The following is a 21,140-nucleotide window of genomic DNA, read 5'->3' as shown; positions in this document are numbered from 1 at the left end:
ATTTCAATACCTAACTTGTTATACTTCTATAATTGGATTTTAAATAAAATTATGGGTATGGAATGCAGATAACAAATGAATAGGCAGTGTGTATATTTTTGGAATGAGATATCTGGTGGTGACTTTGGACAATATCATTAGTAAGACTTCGGGGACAGATAATTTTTTCGTGTAATTATATAAAGCGTTGTGCATGTTCAGTTTATTCAGAAGAGCGATGGACATTCAAGCTAGGGATTTGAAGAAAAAGGCCAAGCTTTTAAAAAAGCTGACCAAGTCTACAATATATGAAGTGGATTGGTTACATTACTTCTAAATAAATGAGACAGACTTCAGTGAATTTTCCACCTTATTATATCGAAATTATGTAATGGATGAAGCAGAAGAAATTTACTCCTTCAAGGGTATCGACTGGGACATCAGTGTCCCAGAAGTATTTTATAAATGTCCTGTTCGGCAATAAATATACCCACCATGGAATCAATTGGGAATATAAAGCCAGATCACTGTATTCAAGGTACTATATCTATATTTGTGTCAGCTAATAGTTTATTATCATACGAAAGTTTCAGAGAAAAAAATACCATATTCAGGAAAAGGACTTGAAGTTTGTCAGTTGGACCCGAGGCTTGTTGCTTTTCTGAATGGTGTTATTTTCAAGAATGGGGAGTCAGTGAAATTATTGGAAATCAAATGTTTATTCATTGGTAAGTTTCTAATAAGTTATAGAGATTATTTTTATAATTGTTTACAATTTCAGGTCAAATTATTTCTGCTGAAAATACTGAGCACCATTGCCAATATTTGAGAAAAGGAAAAGCCAGCTAAGTTGAAGGAATGAATAAACATTATGCTAGAGTCTGATTAAGTATGGCAATTATGAATTTGAAAAATTGCGACTCTATAGTTTTCTCATCTGGTGATAAGACGTTCAAAACTGTTAGTGAGCCATTTGATGAAGAATTCACAAAAAAATAATTCTTAAAACTTGAAATGATTTATTTTAAAAATATGCTTTACACATTGTGTAGCATGAAAGTTTACATTTTTCAATTAGAAAGATATTTTTCCAAGCCTTAATTATGCTGTAATAAGACCATCCAGAATAAGAAAAGTTCCGAATCATACATGTCTGAAGTTATACATGATATAACTTCCAGACTATTGAAAAATTTGAGTCCAGTTGTTATTAGTAAGAGAGTAAAGGATTTGCTATTTGATCATACAATATACAGGTTGAGTGATTTATTTAGAAATCATTTTTGTAAATATTATTTGATAATTTGTAACTACAAACATATTTATGTTTTCATTACAATGACTATTAATACTACTCATTTATAGTTTAAGATTTTTTGATTGACAAGCCATGTAAACTTTTGATGGCGTATGTTTTTATGAATTTCTTGTGTGCAAATAAATTATTATTATTATCAAATACTGCATTGATTTTACATATCATTTATTTATCCTATGGCAGTAAGTTATCCCATCACACATTCCCTTGGCACCACAGTCCATTAAATTACTGATGAAAATAAAAAGATTTCATCTTCCAAATCACTTGGATCAATTTGACATGAAAATTCCTATTTTCCTTCTTAAACTTCCATTGAAACATTTTTGTCTTCATAAAACGAATGGAGATTTTAGAAGTGATTCCTCCTTGGAAATATACTTTCTACTAGATCAGACCATTTTTCTTTTATATCTTTTCATTTTTGTAGAAGAATTAGGTATCCGTTTTTTTATACTTATGATTTCATTTCATTTAGTCACGAAGGGCGCCACATCCGTATATCAAAGAACTGACATAACAGCTGATGCTCAGGATGCTCTGTACCGTTCGTTTATTTCAGATAAATCTTGATTATCTGTAAAATCTGTGGTCACGTGACTAAAATATCCGTCCGCTCTCGAATGTTATTGCTGAACGCGCTATTAGTTTGTCTATGTTAACGATTGTCTGAGATGCATAGAAAACCACGTGTGTCTACTTATACCTGTAAAACTTTCAGACAAAACCGGAGATTTTTCAAATTTATACCATATTTAGTATTCTGTGTTTATACCTATAGTCGAATCAACATAAGCGCTGCGCCACCTGGTGACAATCAGAGTAACTAGAAATGTTGGCATGGTTCTTGCCTCAGAGGTAGTCACTTAGTCAGTCCTTTTCATTCCTCTGAGGTTGTTGCATTCTGATTTGTTTTTGTGTGATATTCTACAAATATTTATATATTTTTCAAATCATTTCAATTGCTACGAGTCGTTCGAATCGCTATTGTTCAGTTCCTGAGTGTTCTTCCTGGAAAAAAAAGTTCAAATATCAAGTTTTTAATTGATTCAGTCCTTACTTGGTGGAAAATCATATTGACTTGGTAAAAAATAATTGTAAACACTTACTACTTTCCACAGTTGTTAATAATTTACGACAATTGTTTCGCCGTCTAAGCGGCTTCATCAAAGTGTACACTTTGCAATTTACGTGTTTACAATTATTTTTTACCAAATAAATATCAAGTTCCATGCTTTCCCTCAAACTGGTAATAAATATCGTGTTTGGGTGGAAGGGAAATTGGGGAGTAAAGTGCTGATGGATCGACAAAAAGCTTGGCAACCGAAATTCAAAATCGATAAACCAGTGACAAGAAATATGAAAGTATGTTCCCTGCATTTTATCGATGATGATTATTTTCATCGAGGTAAGCACTGATAGGCATCTGAAAATAAGAATGCAGCGCCAAGGTGAGCAGACGTAGAACTATAAATGTTGACATTGGAGTGTTTTGTTGTATTAGTTGTGTGTGTATTTACTTTATTAAAATTTGATTTTACAATAAATATAAAAACTTTTCAGACTTCTTTCGTGAATAAGTGTGTTACTGTGTATATAATATTTTCATTTTAGGTGAAGGCGGTAGATATCATCATTTGTTTCAGTTCAGTCTAGTGATATTGAAAGTTATGCAAGAATGGAAAACTTCGAAAAATGACGAATAACAATCGTGTGCATATAATATGTGAGCGGTTCATTCAACATTATTATACTACAGGATTCTAATAGTACCTTTTTAAGGTCCGAATGGCAAGACTGAGTTTAGTAGAATACTTGGGGTATCTTAAAGACACAAACACTTCCAGAAGTGTTTATGACGTTGAAGAAGTTTTAAATGCTGGTCACATAATAAAAATGTTACATGTTATTTCCATGACTAATAAACTTTAGTTGAAAGGTTTTTTTAATTATCCGAATTAATCATTTCACGTTACCCTTCAATTATACAGTCTCAACAAAATTTTACAAATGCTTATGTATTGAATATTTTTAAGAATACTACAGAGAGTCGCATATCCATTTTTATTTATTTATTAAGAGATAACTGAATTTACATAAAATGTTTCTAAAGATAAATTTATATAACTAGGTTACTTAAAACTACTCATATTGATACCTATTTAACGAATTATATCATTGCTTGACTAATGAATCATCAAAAATAATGAGAATATATTCAAGAAAAACATGTGAAACACATCTGGCCTAATCGTCTTGTTCTGAAACTTTTCCCAACCCCATTACTCTTAAGTTTTACAATCAGCGTTGCCGTTCGTACGATAATTATCGTTTTGTACGATAATTTGCTGCTCAATACTATGTACGATACCGCATGTACGATAATAGCGTTTTGTACGATAATTTCAGTGTACCTATCATTTGAGCTAAAGTGTCCATAGATACTCAAAATATAATGAAACTCAGTATGACCAGATTTAGTAGATATCCAATTTTTCAGTAGATTATTGCATTTTCAGGAAGTTTTTAATAGGAAGAAATCATTTGATAGATTTTAGTAGTTTTAAAAAATTTAACCGAGACGGTTGGGAATGTCTAGACTCAAGAATGTTCCGATGAATCAATTCATTGTTCATTGGGGTTCTACGTTCAACGTGAATCTAGGAGAACGAACCTACTCAAACATAATAAAATCATAAAACTTCTTTGGTGCCTGTCAGCTGAAAATAAATACAAAGAATCATGGAATATCCGAACTCCGGAGGGACGAAGGGTCCTCATTAAAAACAGATGGTGTTCAAAATTCAGTTGAAAATATACCAATTACCATTATCTCTCATTTGGTATTCTGTTTAGTGAAAAACAATTGTTGTAACTGGAATTTCATTGACAAATTTGTGTGGCTGAATATTTCAGATTTGAATATATTCATTTCATATAAGAAAATCGTTTTTTTGATGACATTTATTTTATAGAGAATTTTTACGAAGATATATCTCTGTATTTCCAATCAATTATTTAGATTCATATTATTTTATATGTGGTTATGGGAGCAAATGTTCAATTGTTGAAAGCACATTAAAAAGACCATCAAAAATATACTGCCGTTTCAATTGAAAAGGGCGTATCTGCAAAAAAGCACATTTGGGATATTTGTCTTTGAAGACTTTCATTTCATCCACAGATTCAATTGAATTAATATGAAGAAAAAATAAATGATAATGCATGTTAATTAAATTTAATCTGTGGATGGCACAAATGAAAGTATTTAAAGTTCAATCAATATCCCAAAAGTGATTTTTTGTAGATACGCACGTACTTCCCAATTCAAACGTCAGTATTGATAGTCATGAATCGAATTTATTAATTTTAATTCAGAAAGACTATTGAAGTCAAATATAATTATCAAAATAATTTTTGTTACTTGAAATCGTACTTACAAACTTTAACCCTAAGTATATGTATAGGTATCATTAAATAATAGGATCCTTGAATTATTTCACTCATATTCAAAGAATTTTGTATTTGGTTTCTTTTACATCTTTGCCAACGATTGCATGTTTTTGGCAATATTCTAAGTTATTTGGGAAAAGAACTTTTATGGAAATGAGTAATTTCTGAAAAAAAAACAAAAATAACAGGAACAATTAGATATAATTTTTTAATTTTTTGCAAGTTCATTGTACAATCTTATGTACATATTAGAATTATAAGATGGATGTTTTTCCGTCACCGACAGTCTGTGAATAGGATAATACAGGTTGTCTGATCTTGCCTAATAATTAATTAATTATTCATTTACCGTTTTGTTTAAATAAAAAATATATTACTTATTCGATATATTGCTTGTTTTTTCATCCTTGTCCACAAATTATCATATTCTCGCAAAAATTTCCTTTATTTCGAATGTGTACGATAAAAATCAGTGGGATACGATAATATGTACGATAATGTACGATAATTTTGAACACGCGGTACGATAATTTCGGCTTGTCGGCCTGGCAACGCTGTTTACAATCGACATATGACATTCTTCGACACATCCTTTGTGCATTATGTACAATAACCATTCGTTCCCTGTAAACTCATTGAATTTGTCATGCCCTTGGCACTTGAAGAGACTAATAGGGCTCCACGCATCCGGTTGACCATCTCAATTATTTACAGAGAACAATAAACTGGATCCTACATTTTGATTATTTTAAAATAGTCGTATAATATGCCTAATATATTTTCAAAATAAATACATTTCATAAGTGAAATATTTTCAATTGAATTCTCATTATTTTTGATGATTCATTAGACAAGTAATAATTTAATTCGATAAATAGGTATCAATATGAGTAGTTTTTTGATTAATTATCTGTCTCTTGTATGCATTCATTCTTGATTAATTGATCTGAATTGTTTTCCTCTACGATTTCGTGAGTAACATTGTCATATAAATTTATTTTTAGAAACATTTTATGTAAATTGAGTTATCTCTTAATAATAAATAAAAATGGATATGCGACTTTCTGTAGTATTCCTAAAAATATTCAATACATTGGCATTGGTAATATTTTGTTGGGACTGTATAAGGTGAATGCACTGGTTCTCGACCAGTTAACAGAAACATCGATTTCGAGCACGATTTTTTCACACATAAACTTATCGAATTTTAATGGTGTTGGTGTTCATCGATTCTTTGGCGAGTTTTAACACGTTGACTGCCACGGCCAATTTCCGAATTCTGGCCAAAAAATCCAAAATGAGTTAACAGTTTTGAGTAGGATAACATATCCTACTCAAAACTGTAATTATAGTCCATAGTTAGCACCAAAATTTATAGAAAATGTATTTTTTTCGAAAAAAAGGTCTTACGAATCATCTCGTAGTTGGCGTCCGTAAAAAAAATCTCTTCGCGGAGGCCAACTACGAGTTAATTCGCACCCCGACACGCTTAGACCTGCCGCTTCGCTAGAGCGGAATCCTAGATATACTGATCAGAGATAATGCATTTATATTCGTCAGTAGTGTCTAAGATATTGTCGAGTGTATCTCGTTAGCGCTAACTAACTATATGAACTTTGCGAGTCTGATGGCCTTGTAATGAAAATAAAGGTTTACACCGGAAAATCGGAGGAAACTGACAATAATTTAGGCCACACTACTGATGTTGTATTATATTTACTTGAGGGCTATCTCGATAAAGGATACACGGTGTACATGGATAATTTTTATAATTCAGTTACTCTTACGAAACTGCTAAATGCACGAAAAACTTATGTGTGTGGTACCCTACGAAATCACAGAAAGGGAAACCCCAGAGATGTGGTAACTCATAAACTGAAAAAAGGGGAGTGTATTTGGAAGCGAAATGGTCCTGTTACTGTTTGCAAATGGAAAGACAAACGAGATGTCCTTTGCATTTCAAACATGCATGTTGTTGAAATGGTGGATGTGGCCAATCGCAATGGAAGACTTTCTAAAAAACCGAATATAGTTCGAGACTACAATCAAGGAATGTCTGGTATTGACCGATCAGATCAAATGCTGTCGTACTACACATCTCTCAGGAAGACTATCAGATGGCCCAAAAAGGTTTCACTACATATATATATATATATATATATATATATATATATACAGAATGCGCACAAAATTTTTCAAAAAGTAACTTCTTCTAAAATGAAACTGATAAGGTTTAGAGAATAATTCGTCATCGCGTTGGTTGGAGAGGAGAATGAAGATCTTTACCCAGCTCGGAAAAAGACTAGATTAGAGTTCCATTACCTAGAGAGTCTGCCACCTACCGAAAAAAAACAGCGTCCGACAAAGCCATGTCGTATATGCACCCAAGCAGGAAAACGCCGCGAATCGCGTTATTTTTGTCCAGTCTGTGAAGAAAAGCCAGCCCTATGTGTGGAAGATTGTTTTAAGAAGTTTCACCAACAATAAATCCATTGTTTCCTTGTTTTGAGTAATTTTTTTTAGAATTACATTTTTTGTTACTTTTTGAATAAATTTTCTGTTCATGCGCGCCAGCCTTGATTTCTTGTTCTCTTCCCAGAAGCCATATATCCATATTAACCCTGATAAACTACGAGTTTCTTCGTGGTCACTCAATTATGGCAAATAAATACAGTACGAGATAACTCGTAGTTGGCGTCCTGGAAGAGAAAGCCATCTACGAGTTATCTCGTAGTTGGCAGTCAACGTGTTAAATGATTTGTCATATTATTATGAGATCCACATCGACCGAAACAGCACAAGTCAACATAATAGAAGAAGCTCGGCCAACGCCGTTCTTGGAAATGTGCGCGATAGTGCAGAAGTGCAAATTCTCTCTGTGAACTCATAAAGCTTTCTTTTTAGATTTCAGGACAGACTTTAGTTAGTTATGAATCAGACTTAGAACATCAAGCTTCGTTTTGTAACTCACGTTTTTCCCAAATCACAATCTGTAGAATTATTAATTATTTATCCAAGTGTTGTAATTCTTAATTCAAAATAGAATAAATCCCTTTTAAAAACAGACTTTAAGATATGGAAAACATAATTGGCGCTGCGAACAGGATAGCGCAACGGGGTTTTAGTTCGAAACTGAAATAAGTGTCCGCTACGGATTGTGTCCAAGGAACTCCCGTTGAGTTTCAACTCTTGATGTGATATCCAGAACCATCATCAACCACCCCTTCAACCCAGAAGGAAGCCAACCACTTCGATCCAGAAGGAAGGACCACTATAGGATGCAAATCTTGGTGTAAGTCCATCAACCCCTTTTTCCCTCATTTTTCCACATCAGTCCTAATTTCAAATGACAGATAACTCATCTCAAGAATTAGAAATTATCGCTGAAGACTCAGAAATTCTAGAGCTAGGAGCAAATTTTTTACAAAATCAATCGATTAGAAATAATAGATTTCAACCTTATCGTAGAAGAACTTTAACACATTCCGAAATGAATAACCAAACTTCTTCTAACGTTATACCTACCGAAGTAATGTCCAGATAGGACTTACAATTACTATTGAATTCCATACCAGAATATTCACCTGGTCAAAATCTATCGATATTCATCAATGAAGTCGATAACTTACTACTACATTTGCAAGGAAGATTAAATCCTGACTTGAACTATGCGTTTAATTTTTCTATAAGATCAAAATTGAAAAATGAAGCCAGAGATTTCATTGCTTTCCAAAATGCTTCTGATTGGCCTACAATCAGAAGAGTTCTCTTGCAAAGGTACGGAGACCAACGTAACGAAGATTTATTAATTTCATCATTAAGTCAATGCGTACAACATAGAAGTGAAAATTATTTAGATTTTTACAGTAGGCTATCAAAAAATTTAAATGATCTCCTTCAACATCTGACCTTAAATAGTCAAGACCCAAATTATCTCTTGTACAAAAAGCAGGACATTCAAAATTTAGCCCTCAAAACATTTCAAATTGGAATTCTAGAACCTTATCGATCCTATCTAAGTAATTTCGATTCAAATACCATCGAAGAATGTATAAATAGATGTAAATTTTTTGATAATAGAAAACAAGAATGAGAATATTGTGAATTCCTACGAAAATCACAAGAAACGCCTAAAAAACCAATTCACATACGCCCACAACCATCAAATTATCCAAATCGTTCAAATCATTACAATAATTTTACTCCAAATTATTTTAATAACCCACCAAATTTTACTAATCCAGCACCAAATTTTCAATTTAATAACAATTCTAGAAACCCACCAGGTTTCCCTCACTCAATAAATAAACCGATTTCAAACAATCAAAGATTCCCCACGAATCGCGAAATTTTTGGAATCAAACCCGGTTCAAATATTCACAAAAATCAACCAAAACCCACGCCTATGTCAATTTCGACTAGGAATACTTCTAAACAACCACAACAAACACCCATGTCAATATCAACCAGAACATTCCAAAGAAATCCAAATCAATCACAACAACCAAAATTTTATTTGGAAGAATTATTTAATGTTCAAACCGAGAATGATGATCCAGAATGTTATGAAACGGAATATTATAATGCGGAAATTGAACAACAACCTGATTGTGAGAATTATTACGAGGATGACGAAAATTTTCAGATGAATGCCTCGGAATCCCAAGAAATTTAGACTTAAATTGTGTAAAAATTAAGTCAAAATTGCCCTATATTTATCTACCCAAAATTGATCTTAAAAATTTTAATTGATTCGGGAGCAACAAACTCCGTCATTAATTCGAAACCTGCCTTCGAAAAATTTTTTGAATATTTATACAAAGAAGAATTCAGTGTTTCAGGCTTAGGAAATACTATTGAAGCTGACAATAATTTGAGCATTCCACTTTTATACGAACTAGGAATCTTCGATAATATCCATCTACATGTAAATGATTGGCATCAGAAATTCGACGCTTTATTAGGTACATCAGATCTACAAAAATTAGGTGCAAACATCGACTATAAAACACATACTTTAGAAATTAATAACATGAAAATTCCATTCAACCTTGCATATTCTTCCACAAAATTAAAACCGAAAAAATTCGAAGCAAATAATATTGTTAAAGTACCTGTCACTATAGAAAACGGTGATGTTTTATTACCAGAATTAAATTTTCAAGAATTTTCAACTCCAGAATGCATTGCTCATGCGAAAATCGGATTTTGTTTTATACCAACTTCAAAACCAAATCAAAATAACATAGAAATAAATTTTTCTGAAAGAATACCTGTGACATCTCTTTTAGAGACTGAAATATCTACACCTCCATTAGAAAGCCAAAATTTTAGAATTGCTAAAAATATTAGAACCTCACACATGAATTCTGAAGAAAAACGAGAAATTTTGAAACTCTGTAGTAAATTCAAAAATATTTTTTATAATGAAAATTCCGATCTTTCATTCAGCAATAATGTAAAACACAAAATTCGAACAAAAGATGAAGAACCAGTTTATGTTAAATCTTTTAGACACCCCCATCACATGAAAAAAATTATTCAGGAACAAATTCAAAAATTATTAGATGACAAAATTATACGTCCATCGATTTCACCCTACAGTGCCCCAGTTTGGATTGTTGATAAGAAAAAAGACGCATCTGGACAAAAGAAATACAGAATGGTCATTGATTATCGACGTCTTAATGAAAAAACCGTAGAAGATAAATACCCTTTACCGCGTATCGAAGAAATTTTAGATAACTTAGGAAAAAGTTGTTATTTCACGACAATCGACATGGCAAAAGCATTTCATCAAATTGAAATGGACCCCGAATCGATCGAAAAAACCGCGTTTACAGTGAATAATGGCTACTTTGAATATGTAATATGTTAGAATGCCTTATGGTTTGAAAAACGGCCCAAGTACATTTCAACGTTGTATGGATAACGTACTCAAAGAATATCTCCATAAATTCTGTTTTGTATACATGGACGACGTTGTCGTATTTTCCAAATCCTTACACAAGAACACATTAATCACTTAAAATTAATATTTCAAAAAATAAAAGAATTTAACTTAAAAATCGAACTTGACAAATGCGAATTTTTAAGCAAAAATGTAGAATTTTTGGGACATGTGATAACCCCGGAAGGAGTATCCCCCAACCCCTCAAAATTAAACACTATAGAAAATTACCCAATACCTCGTACAGTGAAAGAAATCAAATCATTTCTAGGTTTGGTAGGTTACTACCGCAGATTTATTCAAAATTTAGCACATATTGTCTCACCTTTTACTAAATGCTTGAAAAAAGGCGCAAAAATAAACCCTGATGATCCCGATTACGTACATGCATTCCACTTATGCAAAGAATTATTGACAAATGCCCCAATTTTAGTATATCCAGATTTCGAGAAACCATTCAAATTAACCTCCGATGCTTCAAATGTTGCTATTGGAAGTGTTTTATCACAATCAAATCGACCTTTAGCTTACTATTCAAGAACTCTAAATTCAGCTGAAAGAAAATATTCGACTATCGAAAAAGAATTACTTTCAATCCTAGATTCTACAAAACATTTTAGGCCTTATCTTTATGGACAACATTTCACAATTGAAACCGATCATAATCCCCTCGTATGGCTCTCTAAAATCAAAGAACCAAATTCTCGACTCATACGTTGGAAACTGAAATTAGAAGAATTCGATTTTAAAATCATTCACACCAAAGGCAAAGAAAATAAAGTTGCCGATGCTCTTTCTCGTATAGAAATACATAATCGAGAAAATGAACCACTTCTATCTGATGTTGATTTAAATGTAGAACTATCCTCTATTTTACCAAATGTGAGTGAACTCCCTGAATTAGGCGATGAAGAATTAGAAAATATTCTCAATCCCCAAAACGATGAATTATCTATTCCAAATAATAGTGAACAACAAAATTTAAATGATGATCAAAATTCTGATACTGATGCTACCATTCATTCTACCCAAGAAGATAATGGAAAAGTCATTCCAATTACAGAAAAATCAGTCAATATCTATCCCAATCGAGTTATTTTAAACATCGGTGAACAATTCAATTTGAAATTTAGTAAACCCTTCGGAAGAAACACATATAGCGTATCAATACGACAAAATTGTATTACAGATGATTTTTCTAAACTTTTCAAAGAAATTCTCAGACCAAATGAATCTTACGGAATTTATTTTAGAGACAATAAGCTGCGTTCACCTCTCGTTAGATTTTGTAAAGAATCATTTAACTACTCTGCCAAACTTTTCATTAGCAATATCTACTTATTGGATGTAATTTGCGAGGAAAATCAAAAAGAAATTATTTCCGAATATCACGACAAAAATCATAATGGAATTTCAGAAAGTCACAAATTTTTATCAGAAAAGTATTATTGGCCGAAAATGAAAACAAAATCACTGAAATCATAAACAAATGTGAACTATGTCTTCAGTCAAAATACGAAAGACACCCTTATAGATTGAAATTATCTGGCCCTCTTCTTGCAAAGAGACCATTTGAAGTAATACACATCGATACTTTTTCTTTTCTTAATTCCAAATTTTTGACAATAATAGACCTCTTTTCTAAATACGCCCAGTAGTATCTCGTTAAAGATGGTACAGCATTAACAATCCTCAACAAATTACGCCATTATTTGGCACATCATAATATTCCTCAAAAAATTGTTTGTGACGAAGGAAGAGAATTTCATAATAAAACCTTTTTAGAATTTTGTAAGTTGAATAAAATTGATTTACACTTTACTACTGTGAATAACCCAAGTTCAAACTCTCCTATTGAGAGATTTCATTCAACACTATTAGAAAAACTCAGAATTTTGAAATTGAAAAATCCAAATGAAAATCCTTCAAATCTTATGATCACTGCAACTTTGATCTATAATAATCAATCAATACATTCAACGACCGGATATTCTCCATTTCATTTACTTTACGGTCCGTACGACAAATTACCAGAATTTGACTTGAACATGACAGTTTACGAGCAATACAACGAAAAAAGAAAGAAAGAAATATTACCATTTTTTGACCATATTTACGAACGGAATAAAGAAAAAGGGCAGTAAAATTTGAATAGAATAAATGAGAATAGAAACGATCCCCCAAATCTAGCACAAAGAGAAGTCTACGTTGAAAGAAATAGACCCAGAAAAACTGACCCGCCTTTTGAAAAAGTTACAGTTGAACGACAACAACAAAATAAAATTAGTGGTTTAACTCAAAAATCTAGAGAAACCACAGCTCATATCAAAAAAGTCAAACGACTAAGAAAAAATGTTTGTTCTTTTCAGGATACCATTGATCCTCCTGATACAGACCCAAATCAACCAGGCTCTTCAGGTCAACAAAATAATCAGTAATGGATACTTTGAAGAACCCTTAAGTCAGGCAAAAATTCTTGATCATAACCATAATTTTCTCTTTTTTATAAACATCACGAATTTACAAATCAATTATGATCAACTTAATTACAACTTTAATGCACTGCAGAAAAATCGAACTATTGATGAATTATCTCATAGAATTTACCTTCAATTTGCAATGATTTTGCACGCTTCATTCCATGTTACGCTACTGGAATTTTTGAAGACGCGGTAATTTGTCAATTAATCGTATCATATCGTGTACTATCGGTCGGAACGCAGATGCGCGTTTCTGGAGAGAATCTTCTGAAAGATTTTCAATGATTATTGAGACTTCAGCAAGAATACGTACCTAAGATTTAGATTTCAGTCATTAATAATTTAATTTGAGACTCGGAATCTTATTTATCGGCGAGAATTGTGTCGGGATTCTCGGTAAGTGTTGACATGAATATTTGTATGCAACAAGTAATAATCTCACCAGAATGAATCAATTTAATTTGAAACAGTAGTTTTTTTTTAGAGTCATCCATCTTGTCGAAACGTATTTCAGGTTTGGTAGAATTCTTTTTGTGTCAAATAATGTCAGCAAAACTCCTTCTCAGGTTTATTTGATAATAAATGTAATGATTTCTTTGTGATTTCTTGGTTAGAAATCCGAGAAGGAGTTGTAAATTCAGTTAACATATTCTGATATCATTTTTGTTCATTTTCTCAAAGCACCTCCCGTGGGATTGGAACGAAGAAGCCTCCTGTGGGATTGGAACAAAGAAAACCTTTCTTGGGATTGATAGATATCAAGAACTACTTCCTTGAGATACAGAATTTGGAATAGTACGTGTGTTGGACCACTTTGGTTCCTGAATCTGAGAGGGTACCTGCGGGATACCTGGCATTATCACATCAACTTCGTTGAATGGGGATTGGAGTACTATAGCTTCCTGATAAGAATTGGTGTTCAGAAGGCTGAAGATAGTTTGCAGAAGAGGTTCCATCCTGGTAGCAGAGTGGCTCATTTGAAGTCGTTTTGAGTTAAGTTTCTATTTTATTATTTGTTTGGAGTGAAAAGGATCGATCATTGTATATTTTAATTTTATTAAATTTGTAAAAACCTGGGTAGGAGTTTTGTTGCCGAATAAGCCAAACCACCCCTAGAAATTAGTCCTTAGAGTCTCATGGGCAATTGTAACGTTACAAATTAAAATCGAATTTAGCCCAAATTGAACAAATACTACATAAATTCATTAACAAAAAAGTTAAAAGAGGTTTGGCTAATTTTATTGGCAAAGGCATAAAATTTATCACAGGAAATCTAGACGACGATGATCTGAAAACTATTAACGAGAATGTTACGTCGTCTTTTTATCAAATAATGTCTGTAGTTGTGTTCAATTTTAACTTTTATTCGACAAATATTCTTCACAATTGAATTGACAAACTACTTCAAAAAAACTTATGTCAAAAACTATTTTATGTCAAAAACACTGACTCTGATCTAATTATATGAAATAATACATATAGTACAGAGTGAAGAGCAACATTTTCTCCCCTCCGTGAAGAAGTTTCAGCTTCTCTCACTCTAGCCATCTTCCATCTCGATTCTGCACAACTTTGCAACCGGGCGCTTGAATACTCCGTTACTAGTTCTGACACTCACTACTCGAACTCGTCCATCAGGGCCTGGATAAAGTGTTTCTATTCTTCCTAACTTCCACTGTCTTCTTGGACAATTTTCTTCAACAATGATGACTATGTCATTGATATTCAGCTGCTTTCCGTCATTATTCCATTTTGTTCTTTTAGTTAAACTAGGCAGGTATTCTCTGGTCCACCGTTTCCAGAAACAATCGACTATTTTCTGTGATTTGATCCACTCTTTCCTGAAGTCTTTCATTTTTGAAAAATCAGTGATATAATTAGATGATCCTAGTAAAAAATGATTTGGGGTCAGGGACTCTAAATCATTTGGGTCTGTTGAAACTTTTGTTAATGGTCTCGTATTCATGATATTTTCACACTCGGCAAATATTGTCAGCATAAGTTCATCTTTAAGAACTTGTCCATTCAAAATGGTGTAGAATGCTTTTTTCACGGACTGCACCATGCGTTCCCAGACACCACCCATATGTGGTGACGCTGGTGCCAAAAATTTCCAGTCGATACCTTCCTGTGTGAAGGTGTCAGTGATTCTTGCCTGGTCAATATCTCCGAGTGCTCTCTTCTGCTGCACCCCGAAAATTCGTTCCATTGTCGGAATATATCTCTTTCGGCTGTCCTCTTCTAGCTATCAATAACAATAACAATAACAATTATCTTTATTTCCAAATTTTACATATAATATATACATAAAAAATGAAATGACGTCACAATTGCATAAATAAACTAAACTAAATTCTCACATCTGAAATAATCGCATAAAGAATATGGTTCCAATTCAATTAATATATTCTTTATGAACCTTTTGAATTTTCCTAAATTGTAACAGTTCTTTAAGTTATCAGGTAACTTATTATAAAATTTTATGCCCATATAATAAGGTCCCTTTTCCAAAATAGATAATCTATGTTGGGGATAAATTAAATCTTTCGTTCTTGTATTATAATTATGTGTTCCCCCAACATTGAATCCATCCTTATTTTTAAAAACAAAAACTAAACATTCATATATGTATAAACCATAAACTGTCAAAATATTTTTATCTTTAAATTTACCTCTACATGAATCCCTATACCCCATCTTGAATATGGTTCTTATTACTCTTTTTTGTGAAACAAAAACTGACTGGATTCCAGAACTACTTCCCCAGAAAATGATTCCATATCTCAAAATCGACTCGAAATTTTCATAATATAAGATTTTAAGTGTTTCTTCATTCATGTAATGAGTAACAATTCTAATTCCATAGCCAATGGAAGCTAATTTTAAACACATTTTATTTACATGAATGTCCCAGTTCAAGAATTCCTCAATTTGGACACCCAAAAACTTTGTATGTGATACAGGCATTATTACATTATTACCAAGAGTGATGTTGCTTGGAATAATTGGCGACTGTTTCGTGCGAAATAGTACAACATTTGTCTTAGACTCATTTATGGATAATTTATTCATGGAAAACCATTCACTAATTTTTAAAAAGCACTCTTCTACTCTATCATTCATTTCATTGATATTCTTTGCGTTAATTAAAACATTGGTGTCATCGACATAATTCGTTATAGAATAATTGTTCAATGATAATGGGAGGTCATTTATATAAATAATAAAAAGAATAGGACCTATCATACTTCCTTGTGCTATTCCTATGTCGACGTCTGTGATTTTAGATTTTATATTATTTATAACAACCTGTTGTCGCCTACCGAAAAGGAATGATTTTATCCATTCATACGCTTTACCTCTTATTCCGTATTTTTGTAGTTTCTGAAGCAAAATATTATGATCAACGCAATCAAAAGCCTTTCTCAAATCAATAAAAATGCCCAAGGCTAAATTTTTATTTTCTAAATTATCTAAAATTGTGTTTACGAATTGGTAAATGGCCGTATTTGTTGATCGCCCCCTCAGATAACCGTGTTGGAATCGAGAAAAAAGATTATTTTCAATCATATAAGTAATCAGTCTGGAACACATAACAAGCTCGAAAATCCTGGAAAATGCCGGTAATAAACTTATTGGCCTGTAATTACCAAGGTCATCCGGGTTTCCTTTTTTAAAAATCGGTTTGATTGACGCCAGTTTCAATTGATCTGGGAATATTGAGAATCTCATAGAATTATTTATTATATAACATAGCACTTCTGCTAGCTCTTTAATGGAAAATTTAACAATATTAGTCGGAATGCCGTCATATCCACTACAATATTTGTTTTTCAGCTGACTTCCTAATTCTATGAGCTCATCAACACTCACAGGTCTCAAAAACATTGATTGATTAGCGTCTGGTATCAAGAGGGAAAAATTTCCTGAAACCTGATCAAATTGAACATCTTTTACTATTTTTATGAGGTATTGATTGAAATTTTTTGCTAACTGTATTGAATTTTCACTAAATGAGTTGACCTGATGAACATTTTTTCCTGTCAGTTCACTACAAATAGCCCACATTGATTTAATTTTGCAGTTTGAGTTTTTAATTCTTTGTTCATATTCTAGATTTCTTTCTAATTTCAACAAATTGTCATATTCTTTCTTTAACGCAATATATTGACTTTTATATTTTATATCATTATTAGAAATCACAAATAGTATGTCTAGTTTTGCTTTAATTTCATTAAGTTGGGTGTTATTATTATTATATTGGTGTTTCTTATTTTTATTAATCGGTTTTAGGGGAAAACATTCGTTGAATATATTGAGAAATTGATTAATGAACACATGCCATTGTTCATTCACATCAGACTTCTCAATGAGGTAAACATTATACCATGTCTCTTCTACAATTTTACTGAGAAAAAGGGTCTTATTTGTTTCACTAAAAAATCTTCTTTTAACTTGTTTTGTTTTTATATCATTGCGTAATTGAAAGCTTACTTTTTGAGCGCTATGATCAGAAATATGGTATTCGATAACCTGAGATGTTATATTATTAGTTACATTCGTGAAGATGTTATCAAGACAACTCTTAGAGTGTGCAGTAATCCTTGTATATTCATTTATCTGAGGTTTAATTGAAAAGTAATTCAGAAGTGTAAATAACCTGTTTTTAGTGACATTATCTTCTTTCATTTCTATGTTGAAATCTCCTCCCAAAAATATGGTGCTATTGGATTCAATTTTTTCAAACAACAAACATTCAAGTTTTTCAAAAAATACTTCGATACTTCCATTTGGCGGTCTATACACTGACACAATTATCATTTTTAATTTATTCACTTCACACTGTATCGCACTGCATTCAAATTCTCCAAAGGTGGATAGGTTACTTATGAATTCACATTCTTTAGCATTTATGTTATTTTTTAAAAAAATTGCTGATCCACCATGTTTACCTATTTCCCGACACATACTGGCAGCTAACTTGAAGTTTTTCAAACCCAATTGGCAGATTTGTTCCTTTGAATTCCAGTGTTCTGTTATGCAGAGAATAGAACAATCTGGGTTGTCTAAGATAAGAGATAAGATACAAGATACAAGATAAGAGTAATTGTTCCAATTTGTCGATGCTGTTTCCTAGAGACTGAACGTTTTGATGTATGATACTTATTGTTTGTGTGTGAATTCCTGTTTTTGAGGGTCTATTTGTTGAGTTAGCACCCTCTTTTTGGCAAAAAACCTCGATACAATTGCACCTGAAGGCCATACTTCTCGCTTCCAGGCATCTTTGAGATTTTCTTGTCGAATTGTTATTTTCATAGATGCATACTTGTCGGGGTACTTAGATGCATGTACTTCACAACTGACATCGGGAAATTTATTTTTCAAGATGTCCACCAAATCACTAGTTTTGGTATTTGGATGCAATCTGGTGACGTGTAGAGAGACAAATTTCGGGACAGTCTGAATGGTTCCTGCTTCATTACATTGACCAACTACGAAATTACGATGCCTCCTAGGTTTGACCTTAATCCAATCGGTGTTATTTTGACTTTTTTGGCTTCTCGAAATTTCTTGATTATTTCCTTTTTGAACTGCTTCTCTTATCACGTATTCGAATTGATTATCAGATGGAAATGTAGACGACTGTTTGTTGATAAGAGTGGCTTGCATCGAGTTCTTCGGAATTACAGATGTTGACGTTTTCATTTGACTGGTACTTTGTTTACCTTTTTCCACTGCACGCGCGAATGATGGCATATGGGGAACATTCTCGATGTTTACGTTCGTTATCGGAGCGGTTTTTTGTTGTGGATTATACGATGAATTTCGTGATTTCTCACCTAATATAATAATTTCTTCCTTAAGAAGGTGTATATTTTCTTGTAGAATTGAATTTTTCGACTCCTTCTCTTCGATCAGTTGACGTAATAATACATTTTCAGCTGATACAATGTCATTATTTCCATTGGTTTTCTTACTGGATGCTTGCTTAACCTTGCATGAATCACATATCCAAAAAATGTTGGGATTTTCGGATAAAATTTTTAACCAATTGTCTTTTACAGATGCACAATTTGTGTGGTATTTGTTTTCACAAAAATAGCACTTGGTAAACTTTGTGGAAACAATAAAGTTTTCAGAACACTTCTCACATACGTCTGCATACGATGCCATCTCGATACACATCATATATATCATCATATCATTCTCCGAATAGCTAAAATAGCTGAATCTGTGGTGAGTGAATGCGCTACCTCGAGGTGGACAGCTCTTATAGTGAGGCAGGTAAAAATCACTCCCCATCTCTTCTCTCTTCGTCGTTGTATGGAAACCAATAACGGTCCAAAATAGTCCATTCCTGTGAACGTGAATGGTCTGATATTTGGTGTCAAACGTGCTACAGGAAGCTGTCCCATTCTTGGAATAATTGGTTTTGATTTGGTGATACTGCATTTCTGACATCTCTTGAACGCCGACTTCACCGCACTTCTTCCATCAATTATCCAGAAGCGTTGCCTTACATCGTTTAAAACGGCTTCCACTCCTTGATGAGCGAAATTTTCATGATAATTTTGGAGGAGTAGTCGCGTGAATTGGTGCTTTGTGGGGAGTATTATGGGTTGATTGGCAGAAATTGACATCTCAGGAGCTAGATTTGTCCGTCCACTCAGGAGCAATATTCCTCTTTCGTCAAGGATTGGTGAGAGGTTTTTCAGACGACTTTTACTTGACAATGGTTTTCCGTTGGTTATACATCTTATGTTAGAGTTTTGGGGAAGCTTAAAACTCTCCTGCTGGCACCGTTTGATCCAAAGGGTTTCAGATTTTTGAATCTCGGAAACTTCCAACTGCCCTAGAAAAACTCTGTTGCTTCTTCTCAGTCTGTCCTTTCTCGACGTAGCTTGTTATTTTCTCAGAGTATCGCTTCCCAAATTCCCTATCCTTCTGTATTTGTTTCTCCACGCATTTCAGTCGCTGAATGGCAATTGTTTTGCTCTCTGGGAGATGGATGTTGTCTTCCTTCCACAGCAGGCCTATCTCGAATCTGTTTCCTACACGTCTGATTGTATTTCTCATTATCTCCATAGCCCTCTTTTCTGCTTTATTCACGTTCGTTTTCATTGGAACTACTCCAAAGGCATCTGTGGTAAAAGATTGTTTCACCATTTCATGGAGTGAATCGTCGGACATTCCAGAACTGCAGATGTGGAAGGAATATACCTGTTTTTCTTGTCTGATACAGTTTCCTCCGTGAAGTATCCAACCCAGATTGGTTTTTGTCGCAATGGGAAGATTGTCGGTGCTTTGAATAACTTTTCTGGCTACAGTGAGGCGTACATTGTCTTGACCCAATAAAATCATAGGGCGTTCTCCTATTTCGTGAAAGGGAATTCCTGCCAAATAAGAATACCTTTCCCAATCGGATTTTCGAATCTCTTGAATGGGGAGAGCTAAATTTTGTACTGTTCTGACATTTTTCATACTGAAAATCTTAGCTCCGTCGAATACTCCCGATATCTCAATGTTTAAACAACTTGAATCTTCATGGCGAGAGGCTAAATTGTTAGTCCATTGGATGCAAAGCGGTTGAGGTGTGCCATTCAGTCCCAATCTGTTAGCTATTGACTTGTCTACGAGAGTCACAGAAGAAGCTTCGTCACATAAAGCTACGGTCTCCAAAACAGTGTTGTTTCCATACAACTTCACTTTCACCATCCTCAACAAAACATTGCCTTCTCCATGTCCAACTGTAAGCACGTTCTCATTGTTTTTAAATTCTGTCTGGGTTGAATGGGTATCAGTATCTTCGATTGATCTTTGGGTATCTTTATGAAGCAGCTGATGATGGGAACGCTTACAACCATTGATGTTACACTGTCGTCTTTCTCTGCATTTCATGGTCTGGTGATTACGTCGGAGACATGAAAAACAAAGTTTCTGTTTTGTAATAACCGCCCAT

General features: G+C 33.2%; 1 protein-coding gene and 1 long non-coding RNA gene across 3 annotated transcripts; one reads left to right on the top strand and one right to left on the bottom strand.

Moving 5' to 3' along the window:
• The first annotated feature begins 275 nt into the window (after positions 1 to 275).
• Positions 276 to 1,438, top strand: LOC123684393. Its single transcript, XR_006748144.1, has 2 exons — positions 276 to 707; positions 761 to 1,438. It is a non-coding gene; the product is annotated as an uncharacterized LOC123684393 (long non-coding RNA).
• On the bottom strand, positions 1,257 to 20,194 carry LOC123684392. 2 transcript variants are annotated; one of them, XM_045623632.1, is made up of 3 exons: positions 18,283 to 20,194; positions 17,841 to 18,251; positions 1,257 to 2,308 (listed from the first exon to the last, which is right to left on the bottom strand). In XM_045623632.1, exons 1-3 carry the CDS (start codon positions 18,441 to 18,443, stop codon positions 2,263 to 2,265), a joined length of 618 nt encoding a protein of 205 aa, XP_045479588.1. In that variant the 5' UTR covers positions 18,444 to 20,194; the 3' UTR covers positions 1,257 to 2,262. The 2 variants fall into 2 exon arrangements, 1 of the variants encoding a protein (XP_045479588.1); XR_006748143.1 differs by lacking the exon at positions 1,257 to 2,308 and having other exon boundaries at positions 15,439 to 18,251.
• Positions 20,195 to 21,140: the final 946 nt, after the last annotated feature.

Source organism: Harmonia axyridis, chromosome 7 (assembly GCF_914767665.1).
Source record: "Harmonia axyridis chromosome 7, icHarAxyr1.1, whole genome shotgun sequence".
Classification (NCBI taxonomy): domain Eukaryota; kingdom Metazoa; phylum Arthropoda; class Insecta; order Coleoptera; family Coccinellidae; genus Harmonia; species Harmonia axyridis.
Note: the sequence above shows the minus strand (reverse complement) of the source record. Positions and strands in the feature narration are given on the sequence as shown.

Excerpts from the sequence above, each read along its gene's own strand:
- LOC123684392 (XM_045623632.1), bottom strand. The coding sequence starts at position 18,443 with ATGGCCTTCAGGTGCAATTGTATCGAGGTTTTTTGCCAAAAAGAGGGT. Across the intron at positions 18,252-18,282 it reads GACAAATTGGAACAATTACT|CTTAGACAACCCAGATTGTT; the intron begins CTTATCTTGTAT and ends CTTATCTCTTAT. Across the intron at positions 2,309-17,840 it reads GATAATGTCACTAAAAACAG|GAAGAACACTCAGGAACTGA; the intron begins GTTATTTACACT and ends TTTTTTTTCCAG.